Genomic DNA, 21,140 nt, shown 5'->3' with positions numbered 1-21,140 from the left:
TTCAAACAAGTGCTCCACATGGTCACCAGTAGGGCTGCAACTAACGATTATTTCGGTAATCGATTAATCTACCGATTATTTTTACGATTAATCGATTAATTGCTTGGCTGTGAAAGGTGCATGGAAATTGTATTTTTTTTAAAAATGTATCACATAGAGTTAAAGTGGCGGCGCTTGAGGACGTGTTGATGGAGTAAACTTAAAGTAAACGTTTGTAGGAGGCTATTTGTGCTAATTCTGCTTTCTGATTGGATGAGACAAAGACAGATATTTATGAAATTTACAATGTACAAAACACTGCAGACCCTAACTTAAAAAACAATGTAGGTTTTCATCCACATTACATAATTTTCATGTCTTTTTTGCTCTATTTTAGTCTGTGTTTACTAGAAAACGATTAATCGATTACTGAAATAGTTGACAACTATTTTAGTAATCGATTAGTTGTCGATTAATCGATTAGTTGTTTCAGCCCTAGTCACCAGCCAACTTCCTCACTCTCCTCATCAGCTGCTCCCTACCTCACAACAACGTTATGCAAAATGTCACTATATAGTTTCATAATCAAGGCTAATTTTTATGTAAGTTGCTTTGCCTTTTTCCAATTACATGAATGATTAAAATGATAAGTCACGTTAAAAAATGCCATCTTAACACATAGAACAAGTTAAAAAAGAAGCTTAACTAGCCACGTAACGTAGTTGTAGTGTCAAAGTAAATTATTAACAAGTACAATTCTATTCATATTAATGGTAAAAAGACAACACACATTCACAAAATGAACACGGACACAGCCTGAGAATGTGTGGACAAAGAGAAACCTGGATTTGATTATTGCACAATCATGTTGTGTCTTATGATTATGTACAGAAGTGATCCATGTTTCCTAAAGCACTCGGATACACAGTAGGTTCCAGTGTGTAGTGACTACGCTGTTGACCAAACCAGCGGCGGTTAATAAAACTGCAGCACGTGGGTAGAGACATACAATGGTGCAGATTAAGTGAATACACCTTCCCCTAAGCCCCATGTCTGCCTGTCCAGATTCAAAAACTTGTACCATCTACCGTCCATCAGCCCCCCCTCGTCCTGGTGCTGCTCCTCTGTGGCTCCTAAGGTTCTCCGGTGGACAGATGGTTGTGAACTGAGTGGAAGTCGTCAAGCTTAGCCCTTTACGCTAGACTAAAACAGACTTGGCCAAGCCTCGACTTGGCGAAGCTAAAGCTGGGGTAGACTAGCGTATGGCTAGGCTAACGCTGTGCAGGGTTAGGCTACCTGCTGAAGAGTGAATGGAGCTGGTACTGGTGGCTGTAACACTGACTGCTGCGCGGCGATTCTGTGCGCTCCATCACCGACTGAAACCAACCGGCAACGTCCACATCCAGCACTTCATAACGTCGGATGAAACTATGCTCCTGCACAAACAGAGCAGTTTTAGAAACACTTCTCCAACTCAAACATTCTGGTTTTAAAATAATAATAATACAACTAAAACTTACAAGTAAAGGGTGGTATTTTGGCCTTTTTCTGTGATCCTTAGTGAGACTAAATGTCAGAAAATATACTTGTTAAAATGTTGCTTTAGTTGCATTAGTACAAGCATCGTAATGAGTTCAAAACTCACCAGTCTTTAACAAAGGACTGGAAGTCCAGAGAGAAGCCCATACCGAGAGGCAGCAGAGGAGGATCCTCTTGAAGCACTTTGGTCAGAACTTCAAAATCTGTCTTGCAATTTTTATACGGAAACTGTCCCGTGGCCAGCTCCACCTTCAGTTCAGAGACACATGGATGTGCACAGTCACCTCCTGAATCGTACGTTACTACTGTGAGCAGCTTTGTTGGACTTACCAGAGAGATGCCAAGGCTCCACACGTCAGCGCGGATGTCATAGTCAGGTTTGGTGGGATCTGGAGGATCTATTCTCTCAGGCTGTAAACAAAATAAGAATAAAGTTAAATGTTGTTAGATGTGCTGAACTACGGTATACAGTGTTATAAAGAACAGCACTCACTGCCATGTAAGCAGCACAGCCAGCACTGCGTGTCTTTGCCTTGGAGTCGACAAGTCGTCCACTGATGCCAAAGTCACAGAGTTTGATCTGACCTTTATCGTCTAAAAGGATGTTGGAGGGTTTGACGTCTCTGTGTATTACACCGTGTTTCTCCTTTAGGTAGAGTAACGCCTTCACTATCTGTTAATAAAGGAGAGAGATGTTAAACGAATATTATTATATCTTTATATCTATAACAATGTAGAGATAAATGTTTTAAGTTTTACTTACAGCTACAGTCATCTTTCCTAGGATTGGCTCTGGGATGGGGCCTTGGATTCTCTTCTTCAGCTTTTCTGCACATGTTCCCATTAACTCCATTGCAATAAACACATCAGTCTGCACAGAGACAGTGTCAGCGCTGACAGTGTCAACAAAAGAAACATCATAAACGTCACACAACTCACATTAGTAACTATAGCGCCATAGCACTGAATAATGTAGGGGCAGTCATGACTCTTTAGCACCACGTCCAGGTCCATAAGAATCCTCTTGTTTTCATCTTTGTTTCCAGTTCGACGCATTTGCTGAAGCAGAGAAAAGAGGGGGTTTAATCGAAACTCTGTCTCATTAGTTCACACTTCCGTTATCTACAGTAATTATTCTGGTCAGAGTTTTTTCATTAGTGGAATCATCTTCATATTCCAAGGCTTTATTTGCTTGCGACACAATATGATAGTTTACTGATAATCACTGAGGTAAAATTGCAAGTACTGTAATAATGACGCTGCACTAACTTAAAGTTGGGGTAATTAGATTATTCTTTATAATAAAGTAAGCTTCATTTAGCACCATAGATATGCATTTAAACTCAACATTTGTGAAGTAACACACATGTGCACTGTTGTGTGTATAAATGTATGCATTTTCCTCCAGCGCGAACTAGGAAGTCAGAGGATCATTTAGCACAGGGTTAGCATCGGGCGTCCGCCTTGTTCACAACGCAACTCTGTCTCGCTATAAACTCTGGTTTAGACGTGCTTCTGATTAACTCAAGTGAATAATCAGGAAGCCCAGGACAATCTGTGAGGGCTAGAAATTCATTTATTGCAGCTTTTACTCATCGACTGTACCTATAACTTTCGCAGTATGACGTAAACAGCCCATACAATTCTACTTTAAAAACAAGCAGGACATACTTTGACAGCAATAACATCGGCGGTCTTCTTAAAGCGCACTTTAAAGACCTGCCCACAGGTCCCACTGCCAATTTCCCCCTCACTGATCAGATCAGTCACTTCTGCTGGATACCGCTGTGAAGACAAAGACACAACAATCAGTCGCAAAATCAACAAAGCCAATAAAATCTTATATTTAATATATTCATGCATAACTATGGTTTAACCTTGTTTTCATTTAGTTCAGAGGTCAGTACCAGGCAAACATCTTACAACACTCCAACTACTATAAACAGAAGCTTACTTACCTGGCCGTTTATCTTTAGATAACCTGTCTGTTTCATGATCTCCTGCAGTTTCTGGTCAATCTCTGCACTGTAGAAGTGAAAAGAAATATAAAAATTAAGTACATTTCAACAAAATGCAGTCTTAATCAAAGTATTGGAGCACAGATATGCACATACTTCTCTAGGCTTTTCTGCTGTCCGTAGGGTGGGGTGGGTAGGGTGAGCAGGTGTCGAGGGCGGCTGGGGTATGGGTGGTGCTGAGGGGAGCTTTCTGAAGATGATGAGCGGCTGCCTCCATCATTGGCCAGGGGCAGTGGAAGAGCTGATGGAGAAACACAGCACTGGTTACATTACTACATCGTAAGACTGATGGTGTTACCAAGCAGTACCATGACACTTGATTTGAACTACAAAAGTGCTCGTTTTAAATCTTTGAAAACAAAACACACCGTGCGTTTCCACTGAGATGCTAAAATAAAAGCTTTTCTAGTGGTCAAGTTTCTTCTCATCCAACAACACTATCCTCACATTATACAAATGTGTTTAGTGTCCCACCACTAATACTGCACTGTTTTGTTTGCAAATGTCCCACTCGGACATTGAATAAAAAGGACTGCTCTCTCAGCAGAGGCAACATCATTCTCAGACAGAACTGAATAAAAAGATTACGGATATGCCCTTGCTTGATTTTTAATGCTGTTTCACAACTTTTTGGATTTTATTAGTATTTCTCAAGCCTAATAAGAAAGCCTGGCACGAGGTCATGTGTTTGTTATTAGTGCAGAGAAGCCACATATCATGAGCTATCTTTAATTATCACTATTCCTTCTTTCAAATTTAACATGCAATTTCTTATTATTTTTCAAAGGGCTAGATCACGTTTCTAATACTACATGCAAAAGCCAAGTTAAACAGTCAAAATGTTTCAAATGTTTATAATGTCAACTGTATCCAAACAAACATGCAAGTTATAATCTAAATTCTTAATGTTTATAAAACTGAATATTCCAACAAAGATTCTTCTGACATTGTTTCAAACAAGTTAATAAACTAGGTTGTAGTTTCTGTATGAAATGCAGGTGTTTGTCTCCATTTGTCACCAACATAGACAGGCCTGCAAAGGGACATCAGTTAGAAGGAGGGCTGTTAGTTTCACAGAAAGTCTTTAGTAGAGGTTGCACCTCCACAACTGTCTTCTCCCAACAGACACACGGAAGATAATGCAAGAACAAAACAATGTTAAAAGACATTTTGGCAGCCTCTAACTCCTGCTTTCACAGTGCTGCTGCGTGAGAAAACAGAGGGATGCAAAAAGATCAACTCTGGACATTAGTTGATAGAGTAAAAGCAGAAAAAGGCTGTTGAGTATGAGCTTTAAGTAAGTGATCAGACGTCAGGTCTTGGTCCGCCAGGCAAAGAAAAGCGGAAAATATGCTTTCCTGTAGATGGACCAGAGGATGCGGAATTAGAGACAGAATAAAACAAACACAACCAAAACATTGTGCCGTGCATCAAAGCCACATGCACTCTGGTTCTTGGCCTCCAGCAAAAACGAAGGTTAATTTCCTGACACGTCAGCACACGTTTGTGTTTTCTATATAAACACACCAACACTGCCTGCCACTGCCACAGACACACAGACTGAAGAAGGGAGAATAGAGGGTATGACTTGAGGAGAGGTGTAAATGGCTGAAATGTGAAGGCTACAGGTAGCTTGAAAACCACCAAATGCATTAAATGCGACTTGAAGCAACGAGCAATTACAGTTATTATATTATTTTCTACTAGCAAATCTCAAAACTTGTGTTGCCAGAGAAAGAGAAAATGCTTGTTTTATAAATAATTGACATAATTCTTTTATTATTAATCCCACTGACTAGTGATGGTAATGTTAAAGAGAGTAGATGAGTGAGAAAGTTAGGACGTGACAAAGTGTTGCAGTGGCAGAGAGAGCGATGACTGAATGATACCTGCACGCTGGGAGGGGGCTGGAGCAGGACTGAGCTGGATCACGATGACTGGACAGAGGAAAGAAAATATATTCGCACATACATTACTGCACGATGGCTCAGACAATCACACATCCACAGGCACCCGCCAAAGCCGCCATGATGAAGAACATCACTAAACAGCACTTGTTTCTTCGGTCACACATAATGAACTGGTGTGAGGTATTACTCTTCACAAATCCGGTTCATGTAACAGAGTTTATGTGGTGGAAATGAGGCCAACCAATTCTTGTTAAGGCACTTTAGTCAGCTTTATTTTGCTTCCAATAAATTTTCCACTAACGTAATTAGTGCAATCCCATTGCATTTAAGGTGGGGAGGGATCTTCAGCTGAGCTTCCAGTCGCTCAGCAAAGACTTTGGCGCTTGATCCGATATTTTAGGTGCATTTTATTTTGAAGTTGAATTTTATGTTTATTACAAATATGGCAAAGTATAAAGAGGAAACTGAAGCCATTTTCAATAATTGTGTAGAAACATCAGTTTGGCTCGGTTTGGGTTCACTCCTAAGGTCAAGTGTCTTTGAAGCTTAAGTATCTTTCAGACATATTGTACAAGCAGCTCACAAAACAGTTGGAGAGACCCCTGTTTGAGGAGATACTTAACTCATCAGATCATTCAGGCATGACAGACATAGTGTTTAGAGGAAAGCACAGCTGCACAGGTTTCTACTACACTGACGTTTCCTCCCAGACAATTTATCCTTAATCAAGTTTCACAGACAGACAGTCCTGCACTACATTATTCTTACAAGACAAGGCCCAAAGCCAAAGTCCAATAATAACAGTCTCATCGGAGATTATTTAACAAATACATTATGATACAAGGTTGAGGCAACGTATTTCGAGTTGGTATGACAACTTTATTTCTACCCCAATAAAATTATGTTAAAGCTCCTCCTAAAATCGAAGTAAAGAACTTGTTCGTCAATGTCAACACCATTTAACTGAAGGTTATTGAAGTGCATACTAAAGTATAGGCCCAAATCATACAGTACAATTTATTAAAAGGTCCATAACTCCGCAGAAAATGTCCACGATAGGCCTGTGACTATCACAAATTGCTAGTTTCTTAGCTTAGCATGTTTGACAGGACTGATCCAAAACAAATGCAGATCTTTAGGACAGACAAAATGTCAAATGACAGCAATCCAGGTTCAATAAGACATCGAAGATCGTTCATTAACACCGGGCATTTGTGATGAAATCTTTGGAAATGCGTTTGGATGAAGTAGTTAGTGTTTGTTTATGTAGCTAGCCTGTTAGCATGTAGCTCGGAGCAGGGCAACACCATCCTCCGCCTCTCGACATTGCCGCTTGTCTTTTGCCTCATACAGACTTGAGTGATAAACATCCGAGGGCACTCACTTGGCCTGGGACGTGACCGCTGTGGGCTTATGTCGATGTTAATGTCGATCCTCCGCCGTGCCTCTTCATTTTCCTGCTTTAGTTTCTCCTCGATTCGCGAGAGCCTCTGTTCCAACGACGACATCTTGAAAAATTGAGCAGCACCATGTAGTTGCTCTCGACTGCCCCCTGTGGCCGAGGCAGGCATAGGCCGCACGCCGCAGACAGGCCACTCTCACACCCACACCCGCACCTGTCTATGACCCACACACGAGTGAAGCAGCACGATCTACCCTTTACATTTCACCCTGTTGTTCAAAGGGTAGTCTTTGGGCGACTCCATCAAATAAAAATAATAGAATATGGAGATTATATTTAGAAGCTCCAGTAATGTTTTGATTTGATTTGAAAAAGATTAGTGACTGCAAGATAAAAAAATTAAAAAAAGACTAAAGTTTTTAATCTCTTGCCCCCTGCCTGAACACACATTTTCTCCAGTTAAAGGAACAGGCCACCGTTTTTCCATACTGATTTATGTTCTTACCTGAGCTTAGACGAGTTGATACGTACCAGTCTGGTCTTTGTGCGTGCCCTCAGTCACGCAAAACGACCAAAGGTGTGGCTCCAAACGGGGGGTGAATTTGGAAGCTACCACGCTCGTCCAAGGGCGCACACAAAGACCAGACAGGTACATATGTCTAAGCTCAGGTAAGAACATATCTCAGTATGGAAAAACGGTGAGCTGTTCCTTTAAGTTCAGCTTTACCCAAATCTAAAAGTTTATTGTCAGTTTTGTTTTGTTTTTGATGCTTTTTCCGCGTTTTTTCCCCCCACACTTTTTTGTCATATATTTGTTGCACAGGAACAGGCCACCGTTTTTGCATACTGAGATATGTTCTCACCTGAGCTTAGACAAGTTTACCTGTCTGGTCTTTGCGCATGCCCGTGGAAGAGCGTGGTAGCTTCCAACTTCACCCCCGTTTGGAGCCATAGGAATATGCTGGGAGAGTCAAAATGCTGAGCGCACACACAAAGACCAGACAGATATGCACCAACTCGTCTAAGCTCAGGTAAGAACATATCTCAGTATGGAAAAACGGTGAACTGTTCCTTTAAGTCGCTGCGTTTTTATCGTTTTTGGTCAAGTTTTTTGTTGCTTTTTTTGTTGCGTTATAGAAACTTTTTTGTCGCTATCTTGATGCCTTTTTCATGAAGCTTTCAGATTTGGGTAAAGGCAAATTGGAGAGAATGTGCGGGTGTGGATTCACGTGGGGATTAAGAGGTTAAAGGCCCTATACCTGATTTTTTAAATTCAAACAATGAGAGATGAAACTACTAAATTAAAATGCTAGTTGTTTCCAAACCCGTCCTATATTTTCTGCATTCCTCACAGGGACATGTTTATAGACAATTTTCACAACTTGCAGGGTCACTTTCACAAAAATACCAGAAAACTCGAAATTGATACAAATGCTTCATCATTAGATGCAGTGTTTCCCATAAAAATGTCAGAGTTTACAATATACTAAAGGAGGACTAAACAAATTTCATTCCATAACTGGAAAAAAAAAATGGTATAGTTCCTTTAAAGGGGCTAGATGCAAGTTGGCCATTTTACACAATTCAAGACCGATGTAACAACTTTTTGAGTGACGGTGCAGAATTTTAGAGGCAGTTGTGGTGAATAAGTCTGGGCTCATTCTACACATTACGACATTCCTGGAACATGTAGGGGGAGGAAAACACATAATTTGAACATTTTTAAACTCTGTGTACAGTATCTTTAAAGAGGGGGTATTATGCTTTTTTCAATCACATAGCACCAGTCTATAGCACACTACAATGATGACGAAACCTTCTGTTGGTCTGTAAATGCAGTAAATTAGAATAACTGCCTTGTTGCTCTCTCAAAATGGCTGTAGCGAATGTCTTGAAATAGGCCTCCGTCTCTTTAAGAACCTCTGACCCTTTCCGACACGCCCCCTCCACACACTGTCTGAGACGTCTCCAGGAGGTGGGGGCGTTCCTAGGAGAACTCAGGCAAACCTATCCCTAAAATGGCTGCCATCAGAGTTTTTACAGATTACTCAAAAATACGTGAATGTGCTAAGGCAACACTTCAGGCATGTTTTTAATGAGGGAGTGACATAATAACATGATGTAAAGCTTGAAAAAGATTTTGCATAATATCCCCCCTTTAAGTAAACATACACAGGCTTTTCCAGAAACGTCCATTCCAGGGTCTCAGGAATTAAGCTTCAGCTCTAGAACAAACTGAGGCAGAATCAGTGTTTAAAATGTTTGAATGTGTACAAAAAGAAGAAATCCTTCATCAACTTAGGGCGAGACTTTTCCCCAGATATGCATATGGTTCCAAATGTCAAAGCTTGAGACTGGAGAGCTTACAGCCAGAGTGATATCTTATTTGAAAGACCTTCTGGTTTTAAAAAAGTATAGAGTGAAACACAACTTACGTCACAGAAAGCTAAAGCTTAAAATACATCGTGAAGCAATTAAGGGGGAGGAACATTTCTAGACACATTTTCACCCTTCATTGATTGCGAATTCAAACGGATTTGGGTTAGTATTAAGCTTTTGGTATATACACATTTCAAATCGTTGAAAGGAATGAACATGAACAGAGACAGGATTACCAACATGCCGTATAGCTTTAATGTTAGTTTTTTGAACTAAAGACATGCATTGTCTACTTCACCAATTATCAAATTGTGTTTTTGTGCCAGATTTAATCATAAATTAGAATCTAAAAAGTCCTATAAACTTGACAGTGGTTTTACCCTGTAGTCATATGTCCCATCAGTCCACTTGACCGATTTGTTTATTCTTCATATCCACGTGTAGCTCATGATATTGGTTTAAATTAAAACATAATGCTTTATCGTGGTTCAGTTACTTATAAAATGTAAGGCATTAGTACGAGAGGCTTTCATTCAGCCTTCAAACATGTAACAGTACAAAGACACAGAAAACCTCTTGTGGAGCTGCACAGATGACAAGGCTACTGTTGGGAATGAACTTCAATGATGTGTTGCACAATGGACAAAACGGTCTATAATGGTCGGTACTAAACACACTTTGATTGCGACATTTTTTCAACATACATCATCAGCTCTTCTTAATTAGTCCAGAGTCTTTAAAATCCTGCTGAGACGAACAACAAAAAACACGTCAGTCTCCCTTCATTCATTCACAGTGTAATAAACGTAGACAAACGCACAATGATGATATATCAGCTCCTCTTGAGGCCTTGACACATTCTTTCGGGTTTTTGTTTAGAGTCCTGTTTCACTAGCAGAGGTCCGAGACATAGTCAAAGTCTTTGAAACTCTCCTGGTCTCTTCGGGAGAGCACTCGCGGTTCCCGTGGTGGCGTGAGCGTCGGGGGTTCTGTGGTGAACTCCTCGTCGAAGTTACTCACATCTTCTTTGCCGCCGATCGTGGGAACAAAAGGAGGGGGGAGCTTTTTCTGGAGGAGAGCTTCCCAGTCCACATTCTGGAGGAAATCGAAGGGTAAACAGATTATACATGCAGTTTAATGCAAAGGTGTTGGTGGTACTGTAGTTTTTTGTAACTTAAGTTAAATTTACGACCGGTTTCATCCCTCTTTATCCCTACTCTGACAGGGGTTAATTTACTTTGAAGTACAGACTAGGAGCAACCACGCCCCCTCCTGTCAGAAACACGCACTGGTCTTCTGTGGGCCTTGTAAACCTTCAAATTTAGCAGGGATTGCACTGTAAATTAAATCACGAATATAACTAATATGCACGCTAGTTTAAGTAGCCTGCCAGAAGCCAGAAGACATGATGTGTTAGCCGTAATATTAAAGTAAAGACTCCCTCTCTCTCTCTCTAAAGCAGCTTCACTTTAACACCGCGTGGTCTCGCTTTGCTTCGTATGGAAACTAAACAGTTTTACAAATGACGAAATGGCTCTCACATCGAAGCTAGCAGAGCGCGCATGGGTTTAGATATTCTCACGAAGGACCGAGAGAGGGGAGAGGACAGAAAGAGGCGCGGTGCAGGAAGTACGAGGTTACGAGCACACGGACCGGGCGGCGCGTGGAGCAGCTTCAAACACGAAGGCTACGACACAAACTTGTGAATATTGTCCTGTTCACCCACTGTTTCTTAAACATTACGTTAAAATTGAGGAAATGCAAATAATAAGCTCTGATTTACATTTGTATTAGTGTGATAAGAGTCTTGGTATTGAGGAGCAGATGACGCCCGAGTTTTAACACATTTCTTTTGCAAAATTTGTGTTCCGTGACTCTGTTCAGATCATGCTTAGTTCAGATCCATTTATCCTACAATCTCACATTTTTTCCTGACATAAATAACATGCAGCTTATATATAGAGGATGATATCATCGTCCATCTCTCATTATATATATTGGTTATAATGATGGTTCACTGTAAACATCGTCAACTGCCAATTAAGGGGACATCGCCCAATCCGATTAAAGTAACTAACTCTGTCCAGGTTATATTCACTATAAAATTGACCTGTATGGTTTTTCTGTAGAGCTTTTAGTCACTTTGTTGTAAATATGTAATAGGTTTCTTTGTACTGAGTTTTCTATATAATTGTTGCTACTCAAACCGTTTTACTGTTTCAGTGGAGTAGTCGGGTTTATTATTTGCTCACCCTGAAGAAAGGCTGTTTCTTCACCTCCTCTGCATCTTTCTCACCAGAGCCAAGTCGCCGTTCAGGGTTCCTCCGTAACAGCTGAAGTGAGAACACCTTATTATCAAGTGGCATTACTATGAATATTTACACTTGTGAATAACTTTACATGAGCCAGTATGTACATTATGTTCAGTATTGTTAGTGTGTATCTTACTCTTACTCTTAAGCTGTTTATGATTTCCATTAAGACATATATTCTATCAAGATGAATTTGCCTGAATAGGTTTTTTTTTGTAGTCGGGGTAAAATTCTGTAGAAAACCTTGGAGGTGCAATAAACATGACTGCTGACTCGGCAAACACTGAAATGATCATTAGTTGCAGCCTACTCTTCTCATGATGCCAATCGCCTCAGTGGAAAGGAAACGTGGGTAGCGAACTTCATCATTCACAATGCTGTCAAACACCTCCTCCTCATCATCTCCTGGGAACGGGGACTGCAGACACACAACAGATAAGAACAACAGCCTTCATAATGTAATCTATTTTACGCTAACTTCATTATTTGGTGCCATGATACATGCAAAGCTATCGTCTGTCAAGTGTTCATCATAAAACATATTTCTAACTGTGGCTTATAAACCCTTTTGGCCCCTGAAGGTATTTTATGGTTTATAAGTTCACCAAAAGAACGGTTTATTTCCATATAGATGTTGGATTGGAGCGCCCTATGCAGGGAGCAGTGCTAAATGTCCTAAATGAAAAATTCAAGCTTTTATTTTGAGCTAATGGCATGTTATCAAAGGCACTTTTTTTCTGTTAGAGAGCAAATTCCAGGAAATGCAAGTCAAAGCAGCAGCTGCAGAGGATACAATCAAACAAAATCATTTTAGACGAGGAAAAAATGTTTAAAACATGGGTAAAACGAGCAGTTAAGCGAATATTCAGTAGTACTATGCAAATGTTTCGATGGTAAAGACATCAAGCAGAAACCTTGAACTGTAATGACTGTAGCCCAATGGGATGAGCATTCACTCCTGGATGACTAAGATCATATTGCACAGTACTTAGCATAAGAGCAAAAGGTCTTCTTACCTCTCCAACCAACATTTCATAGATGAGGACACCAAGACCCCACCAGTCCACTGCTCTGGTGTAGGACGTGTCTGTCAGAACTTCTGGAGCCAAAAACTCTGGTGTCCCACAGAACGTACTTGTCCGATCCCCAAACCCCATCCCTGTTAAATGCATTATTTTTTTTTTGTATAATGTAGTCGGATAATAAAGTCATTGTATCAGGCAACTTGAATAATTACCTTCTTTACAAAGGCCAAAGTCTGCGATCTTTACATAACCATCAGTGCCGAGTAGAAGGTTGTCAAGCTTAAGGTCCCTAAAAGAGGGATAAGTTAGTGATAAGTAAAGATACTGCAGCTCATTGTTGTCATGTCGTCATCTCACCTGTATACAATCTTATGATCATGAAGAAACTGAAGCCCGAGAACCACACAGGCTGAATAAAACCTAAAGCAAAACCAATTTAAACACACTTTGTTGTTTTGTTTTGTAAAGCAAAGAACAATGATCCGATACAGTTTCTTTCTTGTATGAATACTTACACAGCCCGTGGTTCTGTGAAAACATCTGTGTGAATGTGCATCATGAGGTCGCCCCCTGCCGTGTACTCCATTACAAAACACACATGCTCCGCAGTTTGGAAACACGCAAACAGGTTGACCAGGAACGGGTGATGGGATATGTTCACAGTCTCAAAAATGCGCTTTTCACACATCAAGCTGAGAAAGACAAATTGTACAGATTATTCTTTTTTTGTTTTTATTTTCTTGATACTAGCAGATAGCATAAAATTCCCCCAAAATATCCTCACCTTTCAACTTCATCTCGAGCTACAATATCGCCTTTCTTTAGTGCTTTGATAGCGTACATTGTCCCGGTCTTTTTATATTCTGATAGCAGCACCTATGAAGCGACATGTTAAGACAAGTCAATACTGGGTTGTGGATAAATGCTGATATGTTAGAAAAGACAGTACCTTTCCAAAGTGTCCTCTTCCGAGTACAGCTATTAATCTAAAATCCTGCAGGGAAAGCGGACCTCTCCTTTGCTTACTGAAAAAGCATGAGAAATGCGTTAAGTGTTACACTGTGAGACATCTGGCAGCTTTAATATAAATCTGCCGGGCTCTTTTGGAGGCGATGTGTACCTGCTAACAGGCGGGGTGTGGGCAGGGCTCTCAGGGGGGAGGTCTGGGGGAGATATGGGTTCAATGGCTTGCAGTCGGTCCTGAAGGGGAGCCATGCGAGGAATGGCACAGGAAATATGAAGTGACTCAACAGTGAAGGTTTCAAACACGGTGAGTGAAAATAACAAAATCGAAGCAGTATGCATTATCTATTATAGCCTAGTACAACTTTATAGTGGAGCATTGCTGTTCTTGCTGTGTACTTTGGAAGGAAATATAAAACACTAAAAGTATTCAAAAAGAGATAAGAAGAAATTTGTATGATTTGTATGAGCAGTAAATAATTTTGGCAAAAACTTCAAATGAATTTGAGTAAATAGACTTCTCTCTGTCTCACCGGCGTATGCATATCCACTTCTCTCTTGTAATCGCCTCTAACGGGTGAGTCGCTGTCCAGACTCAACTTTTCCACTGAGATCTCCCTGTAAATTTAGATGTGCCAATGTGGTGATGGCCACACACAAATGGACACAGAAACACAGATCGGTTCATTAGATGATGGAGAGGAGAGCGTCACATGCTTTGTATTTGGTCAAGAAACAAAAGGAAAAGGCTCAAGGAAAAAAATATGTTTGATAGCCAAGTTACAGACACATGCTGAGATATATAATACTGCAAAAGGATCTTTTTCAAATGTCTTAGTCTCACCCGCTGTTGAGTGTGAGGCTGTGAGCGTTTGGACTGTACGTGCCGGAGTTGTTGACAGTAGGAATGGCATTTCTTAGCAGCCTCACCCAGGTCCCAATATCGACATTCATCTGACGAGCTCGAAGGAAAGCTTTGCCTAAAAACACATGTACATGCAGTAAATTACACATTTAATAAACATTGTAATTATATTCTCATTCTCGTAATTTCATATCCTTCTCTTAATTACGATGAATATATTACAATCATAAAATATACTGTTTGGCCACAAGGGGGAGCTGTCCAACCCCTGTAGAAGGACTTGCCATGAACTAGTCCCGTGTGTTATTGTCCGAGATAAACTCCAAAAAGTTTCCAAAACATATCAAACCATCACGCATTCTCTGGTTACAATCTCATTCACATCTGGACTGCGCACCTTGCTGTTTAGAGAAGACCTTCTTTTGCCTCTGCAGACGAGGAACTCTCTCGATCACAGGGTTGAAGAAGGTTACCTGGAAAATAAATGCAAACTCACCAAACATGAAAAGATGACACCACACAAACACATTCATCTGATGCTTTCAAAGGACAAATATCAAAGTATTTTCGGCCCAGGTGCGGATGACAGCTACAGAAGTGTGAATAGGTGGACACATCACACTACCGGGGGGTGTATTTATGGCACTTCAATAGGATGGCCATCTGTTTAAAGCTTTAGCTCTTTCTTTCACTGTTTTCCTATTGAATCAAACAATCTGTGTGTACCTCAGCCAACAGCAGGCCCTGCGGCTCGAGCTCCAGCTGGACGGTGTGTTTTTGGTTGTCGAGAAACTCCTCCAGCTTCAGGTATTTGAGGGCACACAGTGAGCGGTAGTCCTTCCAGTAAACAGCGATTTCCATCTCACGAGACTGAACACACACAAATATTCTTTTTCACACTTCCATATATTAAGTCATAATTATACACTGATCAGGTATAGCAAACATTCTAGGGATAAGTGAATACGTGAATAAGTGAATTATTTTAAGCCTGTGCTGTAACACGGTCTGGAGTGTGATGTAGATGCTGCTGCATCAATGCAATAAACAATCAGACCACTTAAAGGAACAGGCCACCGTTTTTCCATTTTGAGATATGTTCTTACCTGAGCTTAGACGAGTTGATGCGTACCTGTCTAGCCTTTGTGCCCGTGCGCGGTCGCTTCTAACTTCACCCCATTTGGAGCTATAGGAATATACTGGGAGAGGCCAAAGGCTAACAACATCTTGGTCGTTGTGCGTGACTGACCGCACGCACAACGACCAGAGAGGTACGCATCAACTCGTCTAAGCTCAGGTAAGAACATATCTCAGTATTTAAAAATGGTAGCCTGTTTCTTTAAAGATTGATTTTTATAACCGAAACTATGATAATGCCATCCAAATCTTTATCATATCTGAAACCACAAAAATTGTGCGTTAGAACAAATGAATTATGTCATTATTCAACGCTCTACAGCAGTGATTCTCAGCTGGTGGGTCAAGACTCAAAAGTGGGACTATTTTCAGTGAGTCGTGGCCTTTGTGGCTGATTTGATTAGTTTTTGATAGTCGACCTTGAAAGAACAGAACGAAAGAAATACTGTATTTTGGTATTAGATACTAAAACAAGAGCCAAGCAGCAAATTATTTTCTTTAAAAAAATAAAATAAGTTACGGTATTTTACTTATTTTCTAGGCTTGTCATAATAAATTGAACATTGGTCCCAAAACCAAAAAGTCAAAAGATTAAGGTATTCCTCAGGTGCAAACATGTGCCAATATGATAAAGCCTTTACTGAATGTTTTATTTGAGTAGTGGGTGAAAGACAGTGCACGAACCCTCTCGAGCTCCACAGTGAAAGTCTGGTCCCAGGCCTGTTCTCCTACTGTCCTCCACAGCGTCTGTCCCACCACAGTGTTGTCTAGCTTCAAAACTGCACTCACTTCAGCTGCAAACAAACAAACAAAAAAATACTTAGAGGGGCACATTTAGAGAGACAAAGAAATAAAATGTATAAAAAGCAACAACTAAATGCTTACTATACGGCAATTTTGTCACACACCAGCCCATTCGTTTCATGAGGAGAGCTATTCGTGAAGTGCTTTCTCATATAATTTGTACAGACAGATTTGCTGACGTTGGGGCTTTTTATATTTCAGCCACTGCAGTGCACAAGCTTCCAGGCTATTTTTTGATTTGTTTTATCCAGGTGCCAGCTTTTCCAAGAATGTCTTCCAATAATTAGTTAAATAAACAGTTTTATGAAATATCTCCAATCTTCTTGCAAATGTGTTTAATATTGCACATTCTTTCTCATATTGTGCAAACCCTATGGTGCTTGAAATAAAGTGGACTGGATTGAAAACTGGGCTGCACAGAGAATATGGGAAATAAACTTTTTACTGCAATAAGTGACTCATGTTCGAGAAGGAGAAACAAAGAAAGAAGATGCAGATTCTTCTCAGTTGAGCAGAAGTGAAAAAAATCCTTCTTTTGAAACAGAACTTACCGGAGAGCTCATCTGATTTGCTGGGAGTCTTGCCGCTGACTGAGCCACTGCGACCATACAGCCCTTTGCTTCCTCTCATGAAGGACTTGGTGTCTCCGGGGCTGTAGCAGGGCAGCATCACAGCAGTGCCTTTGCAGCGGCCCGGGACCACCTCTAACAAACCCACACAGCCCAGCAGCTGGACCTGTAGCGTACCTACGTGCACAAACACTCATTAAAGTATCATGATTCAGTATTTCATTTAGCTTAGCAGTACAACCTACCAGTTAGAGGCGACGGCTTGTTGAGAGTGCTGTACTGGTTGTGGAGGTAGGGGGCGCCATGGCGGGAGCTGAATGCTGGGGAGGAGGCCAGGACGAGTTCTTCTTTGATGACATTGGCTTTGGGATGGTCCTCAGGCAGCTCTGCGAGTCGTTGGTCCAAAGAGTCCCGTAGCAGATCCAGCTTTTGAGAGGCCTCACTTAGACGAGTCTGCGCCTACGAAGTCCACAGTCGTAAGTAGGGCTGGGTACCGTTAAACATTTTTTAGGTACTACTAGAATCAAAAAAATATTGAAAGCAGGTGCCAAAAAATGAATCTTACATCTTTAGATCCAAGATTTCCCCCCCATTTTTTAAATTGAATTTTTGCCCCATTATTCACTTTTCCCCTAGCCTGGCTAACACCAGACTAAAATCACAAGTGATATTTAGTCTGGGGACCACCAATTCATTTTCTCGTAGGAGAGGTGTGGTTTACGATCGTCCATAGTCGTTTATTGGGCGATACGAAAAAAAAAAAAAAAAAAAGTCTCATGCGTCTGCACGTAGCCCCAGCCAATCATATCATCGTATGAGATGACGTATGACGTACCCGCTGTAAACTTTTGAGCTAAATTATTTAGAACAAGGTCTAAAGCTTGATCAAAAAATACCATCGTGTCTGCTGCTGTCATGTTGGATCCGTAAATAAACTTTTTTTTAAATTATCCGTAAATAAACTACAAGCTTCCATATATCGAATAGCGCGTCATAGTCTTGCCGTCCCTCCTCGCTCTGTGATTGGTTCCCAAATCCACCGGAGATTTGGCCATGGTCCCCAGGCTGTTGTGCAGTTCGAAATAATTCGAGCGCACACAGCAGCCTGGTGTTAGCCAGGTTACTTTTCCCCCCCAATTTTTTCTCTTTTTTATTATTATTATTTTATCATTTTCCAAATCCTTCTCCCCCCTTTTTCCCCAAATTATTCCCCATTTTCCACACTGTTCTTGACATTGGAGGTGAACCCCATATTGTAAATTTGCAGATCTTCCACACATTATTGTTCTGTTTTCTGGTTCTAGATGACAAATATTTTCGTTCAGGTATCGGTATCGAAAACCTAGTATCGTTAAAGTATAGAGGAAAATTTACCGAGCAGGCCGTTGTCACGTAGAATGTTTCAGAATGGACGGAGTGGTTACCTCGGACAGAGCTTTCTTGTCCTGGACTTTGTTGGCCCCCAGGAGGCGAAGAACATTTTTGGCCCCCTCTGCCACGGCGTGCTCCACCCTGTAGTGATGCCTCAGCTCCTCTATGCGCAGATCTACTGCTCCACACACATCATGGTTACCTGGAGGAATCAGTGGACAAAATGTAGCATGTTTAATGTGTTACAAGTTTCTGTTTGTAGATTAATATAAAAGAAACATTAGCAGAAGGTCACAGCAAAGGTGGCTATGTTAAACTTCTGTTGGCAAATAGCTCAGATTGCCACCACTAAACCTCAATATGAGCTCCTCGGAATCGACCAACGTGATGCAATGTCCATATTGGAAGAAGCCACAATATATGGGTAAAATCAAGTCTTTACACATTTTTCTTTGCCGATCTAGCCTAAAACAAAATTTTGGGTTAATAGTTCGCCTTGTTTCTCAAAAAATATCTAAATAATAAACACAGTAATCCGATATTTCTCATATTGTGCATCCTTAGTTCAGCTTCAATGTGTAAAAAGAACCTGATCACATCTAAAGAAATCGAAAGCTTCATAGGTTATATCAGGTTACAGCGACGCACTACTATCAATTAAACGCAAAAACAAGTGAGCCAATTACAACAGGGCAGAGCAAAGCTCTTAGGATGTGCCATTAGGCCTAAGAGGTTCTTTTAATGGCTTTGAAACTGCATCGTGATCTGAGAAAGAGTCAGGTGTAACATAAGGACATGGACAAGATGAACAACTTAACAAAACACAATTTGAATTTCAAATAAGAGGATACTGCGGCTGATGAGGAGGTGGACGTTGCCATCAGTTTTAAAGTTACAACCCTGTGCAAGGAAGAGTAAGAGCTAAAATTAAGAATGTAATATGCATATTGCTGCCCATTTTTATCTATTGCAATGTTGGGTGTGAAGCCATCGTGAGTCACTTCCTCTACTCGCCAGGTGCATTTCCTAATGACCTATAAAAGGGGGAAAAAAGAGATTTCACTCTGCACACAATGCTTTAAAAGACCTTTTTAATAAATTAACCCTTGAAATGTTTTGAGAGAATTTTGATTACAGATGCACCAATCCAGCTTTTTTGCTACTGATATCGATACTGGGGTTTGAGTATCTGCCGATATCTGATATTTACCGATACCAAGAGACTTTCTTACAAGTGGCTTTCTCGGAGTGAAAAATGTACGTAATTGACTCTTTTCTCCATTTTAAGATTAATAAAGTCATATTGTATTGTCATGATGTTACAGATCAATTATCAATTATATCTATTGATAAACTGATGGATGAACATTAAACAAGGGTCACTGGATTTTCTACCTTAATTATCCTATTACATTAATATAAACAACTCACATGAAGTGATCTGATCATCACAAATATGTTTGATTATTTCTTAAACTGAAATACAAACATTTGGCTTCAGCAGTGGTTATTTTATTATATTCTTTCTTTAGGTAATTCTATCATATTTTCTGACCCAGCCATGATTAGTTTTCGTTAGCATTAGCATGCTCCTGCTAGCTTTAGCATGCTATTGCTTGAGCGGCATTTTGCACAGCGATCTAAAGCAATTGAATTCTCCAGGTTCTTAGCTTTACAATGATAAGCATGCCCATATTCACTTAGATTTAGGTGGTAAAAGTTGTGTTTTTAAGACGCTGCGAGCCAAAACTGGTATCGGTTCAGCATCGGATATTTGTAGCCAATATTTTTTCCTGTATCGGCTCCGATATCCGATACCAGTGTCAGATTGGTGCATCCCTAATTTGATACACGAAGACAGACGTAGTTTTTCTTCATTAGAACTAGTCCAACCTCCTCAAAAAAAGATTCACCTTCTGAAAACAAGTAACCTTTACTCCAGCGGATTATCATTTTTGCGCTGCATGAAAGCGGAGCAGTAAAAGTAGAAGTGGGGGTAGTCATAGCAGATGAATGCCTATCCTTTTATCGCCTAATAAGGTGCTTTGCCTGCAGTCTGGCCCTTGCTAGATGACCCCTAGAGCCGCGGGTGTGGTGCCTGGAGACTGTCTGTCTGTGTACACTTTATATGCAGCCCTGTCAGTGCAGGGAGATGGCTGTGTAAAGAATCAACAGATTAGGCATTCCAGTTTATGAAATAGAAGCAAAAAAAATAAACCTACACTGAAGCAAGGGAGACGCACTGGCAGAATATCAAAGTACCGCAATGATATAGTGCCCATTTGGGAGCAAGAAGAAGCAACTGAGTAACCATAACATTACTCCTTTAAGCCGAGGTTTCCAACAAGAAGTCCAAAAGCGCTTTACCAAGTAGGTCCCAAAGGCTTTGTGAATTCTACATAAGCTTAAATTGCTTTTGGTTTTTTTTTTTTTTTTGTGCGTGCAATACAGCCATCCACTCCCACCACAACAACAGCAGCCTGGAAGCTATTGCCCTAGTGGCAAAGAAAACACTGGATTCTTCTCATCTCTTCTTCAGTCACACTTGCTACTTGACCTTTGATCAATATTTATCTTGTTCAAACTGCACACAAGTGAAAATCCTGAGCACACCCGGCCTCTCCCCACCCTCGCTGACCTGAAGTGCCCAATGAAAGCTCCACCACAGCAAACAAGACAGTCACATTTGGGGTTTTCAATGCCGCAAGACAGTGTTTGCGTCGCACACAAAGAGCCAAAAGTGCTTCTCAAACAAAAATCTACCAGTTTGTTTCTACACTTCACAGCTCATAAGGCTGATAATGTGTTATGAAACACATTATCAGCATTTAACAGAGCGAGCCCATTTCAAAAGACTGGTCATTTGT

General features: G+C 40.6%; 2 protein-coding genes across 4 annotated transcripts in view; both read right to left on the bottom strand.

The window, feature by feature from the left end:
* Positions 1 to 483: 483 nt before the first annotated feature.
* On the bottom strand, positions 484 to 6,977 carry map2k7 (mitogen-activated protein kinase kinase 7). Of its 2 annotated transcripts, XM_079552973.1 has the most exons (12): positions 6,831 to 6,977; positions 5,426 to 5,473; positions 3,633 to 3,777; positions 3,477 to 3,543; positions 3,190 to 3,303; positions 2,458 to 2,577; positions 2,282 to 2,389; positions 2,012 to 2,191; positions 1,849 to 1,929; positions 1,625 to 1,767; positions 1,500 to 1,545; positions 484 to 1,415 (listed from the first exon to the last, which is right to left on the bottom strand). In XM_079552973.1, exons 1-12 carry the CDS (start codon positions 6,952 to 6,954, stop codon positions 1,272 to 1,274), a joined length of 1,320 nt encoding a protein of 439 aa, XP_079409099.1. In that variant the 5' UTR covers positions 6,955 to 6,977; the 3' UTR covers positions 484 to 1,271. The 2 variants fall into 2 exon arrangements, with proteins under 2 accessions (XP_079409099.1, XP_079409100.1); XM_079552974.1 differs by lacking the exon at positions 5,426 to 5,473.
* A 2,498-nt stretch (positions 6,978 to 9,475) lies between these two features.
* The window catches only part of pkn1a (protein kinase N1a), a 41,415-nt gene continuing 29,750 nt past the window's right edge, over positions 9,476 to 21,140 (bottom strand). For both annotated transcript variants that reach the window (XM_079554322.1, XM_079554321.1), the window contains exons 6-23: positions 18,327 to 18,475; positions 17,148 to 17,361; positions 16,885 to 17,079; positions 16,214 to 16,323; positions 15,119 to 15,262; positions 14,790 to 14,865; positions 14,372 to 14,507; positions 14,061 to 14,145; positions 13,685 to 13,764; positions 13,514 to 13,589; positions 13,349 to 13,440; positions 13,080 to 13,256; positions 12,922 to 12,984; positions 12,777 to 12,853; positions 12,556 to 12,698; positions 11,850 to 11,957; positions 11,480 to 11,560; positions 9,476 to 10,322 (exon numbers count right to left, since the gene is read on the bottom strand). In XM_079554322.1, the coding sequence (XP_079410448.1) occupies positions 10,119 to 10,322; positions 11,480 to 11,560; positions 11,850 to 11,957; positions 12,556 to 12,698; positions 12,777 to 12,853; positions 12,922 to 12,984; positions 13,080 to 13,256; positions 13,349 to 13,440; positions 13,514 to 13,589; positions 13,685 to 13,764; positions 14,061 to 14,145; positions 14,372 to 14,507; positions 14,790 to 14,865; positions 15,119 to 15,262; positions 16,214 to 16,323; positions 16,885 to 17,079; positions 17,148 to 17,361; positions 18,327 to 18,475 (2,210 nt within the window). In that variant the 3' untranslated portion in view covers positions 9,476 to 10,118. The remainder of the gene's footprint in view (positions 10,323 to 11,479; positions 11,561 to 11,849; positions 11,958 to 12,555; positions 12,699 to 12,776; positions 12,854 to 12,921; positions 12,985 to 13,079; positions 13,257 to 13,348; positions 13,441 to 13,513; positions 13,590 to 13,684; positions 13,765 to 14,060; positions 14,146 to 14,371; positions 14,508 to 14,789; positions 14,866 to 15,118; positions 15,263 to 16,213; positions 16,324 to 16,884; positions 17,080 to 17,147; positions 17,362 to 18,326; positions 18,476 to 21,140) is intronic.

The sequence above is a fragment of the Gobius niger genome, assembly GCF_951799975.1.
Source record: "Gobius niger genome assembly, chromosome: 3".
NCBI classification, from domain to species: Eukaryota; Metazoa; Chordata; class Actinopteri; order Gobiiformes; family Gobiidae; genus Gobius; species Gobius niger.
This window is presented reverse-complemented; position numbering and strand designations above follow the sequence as displayed.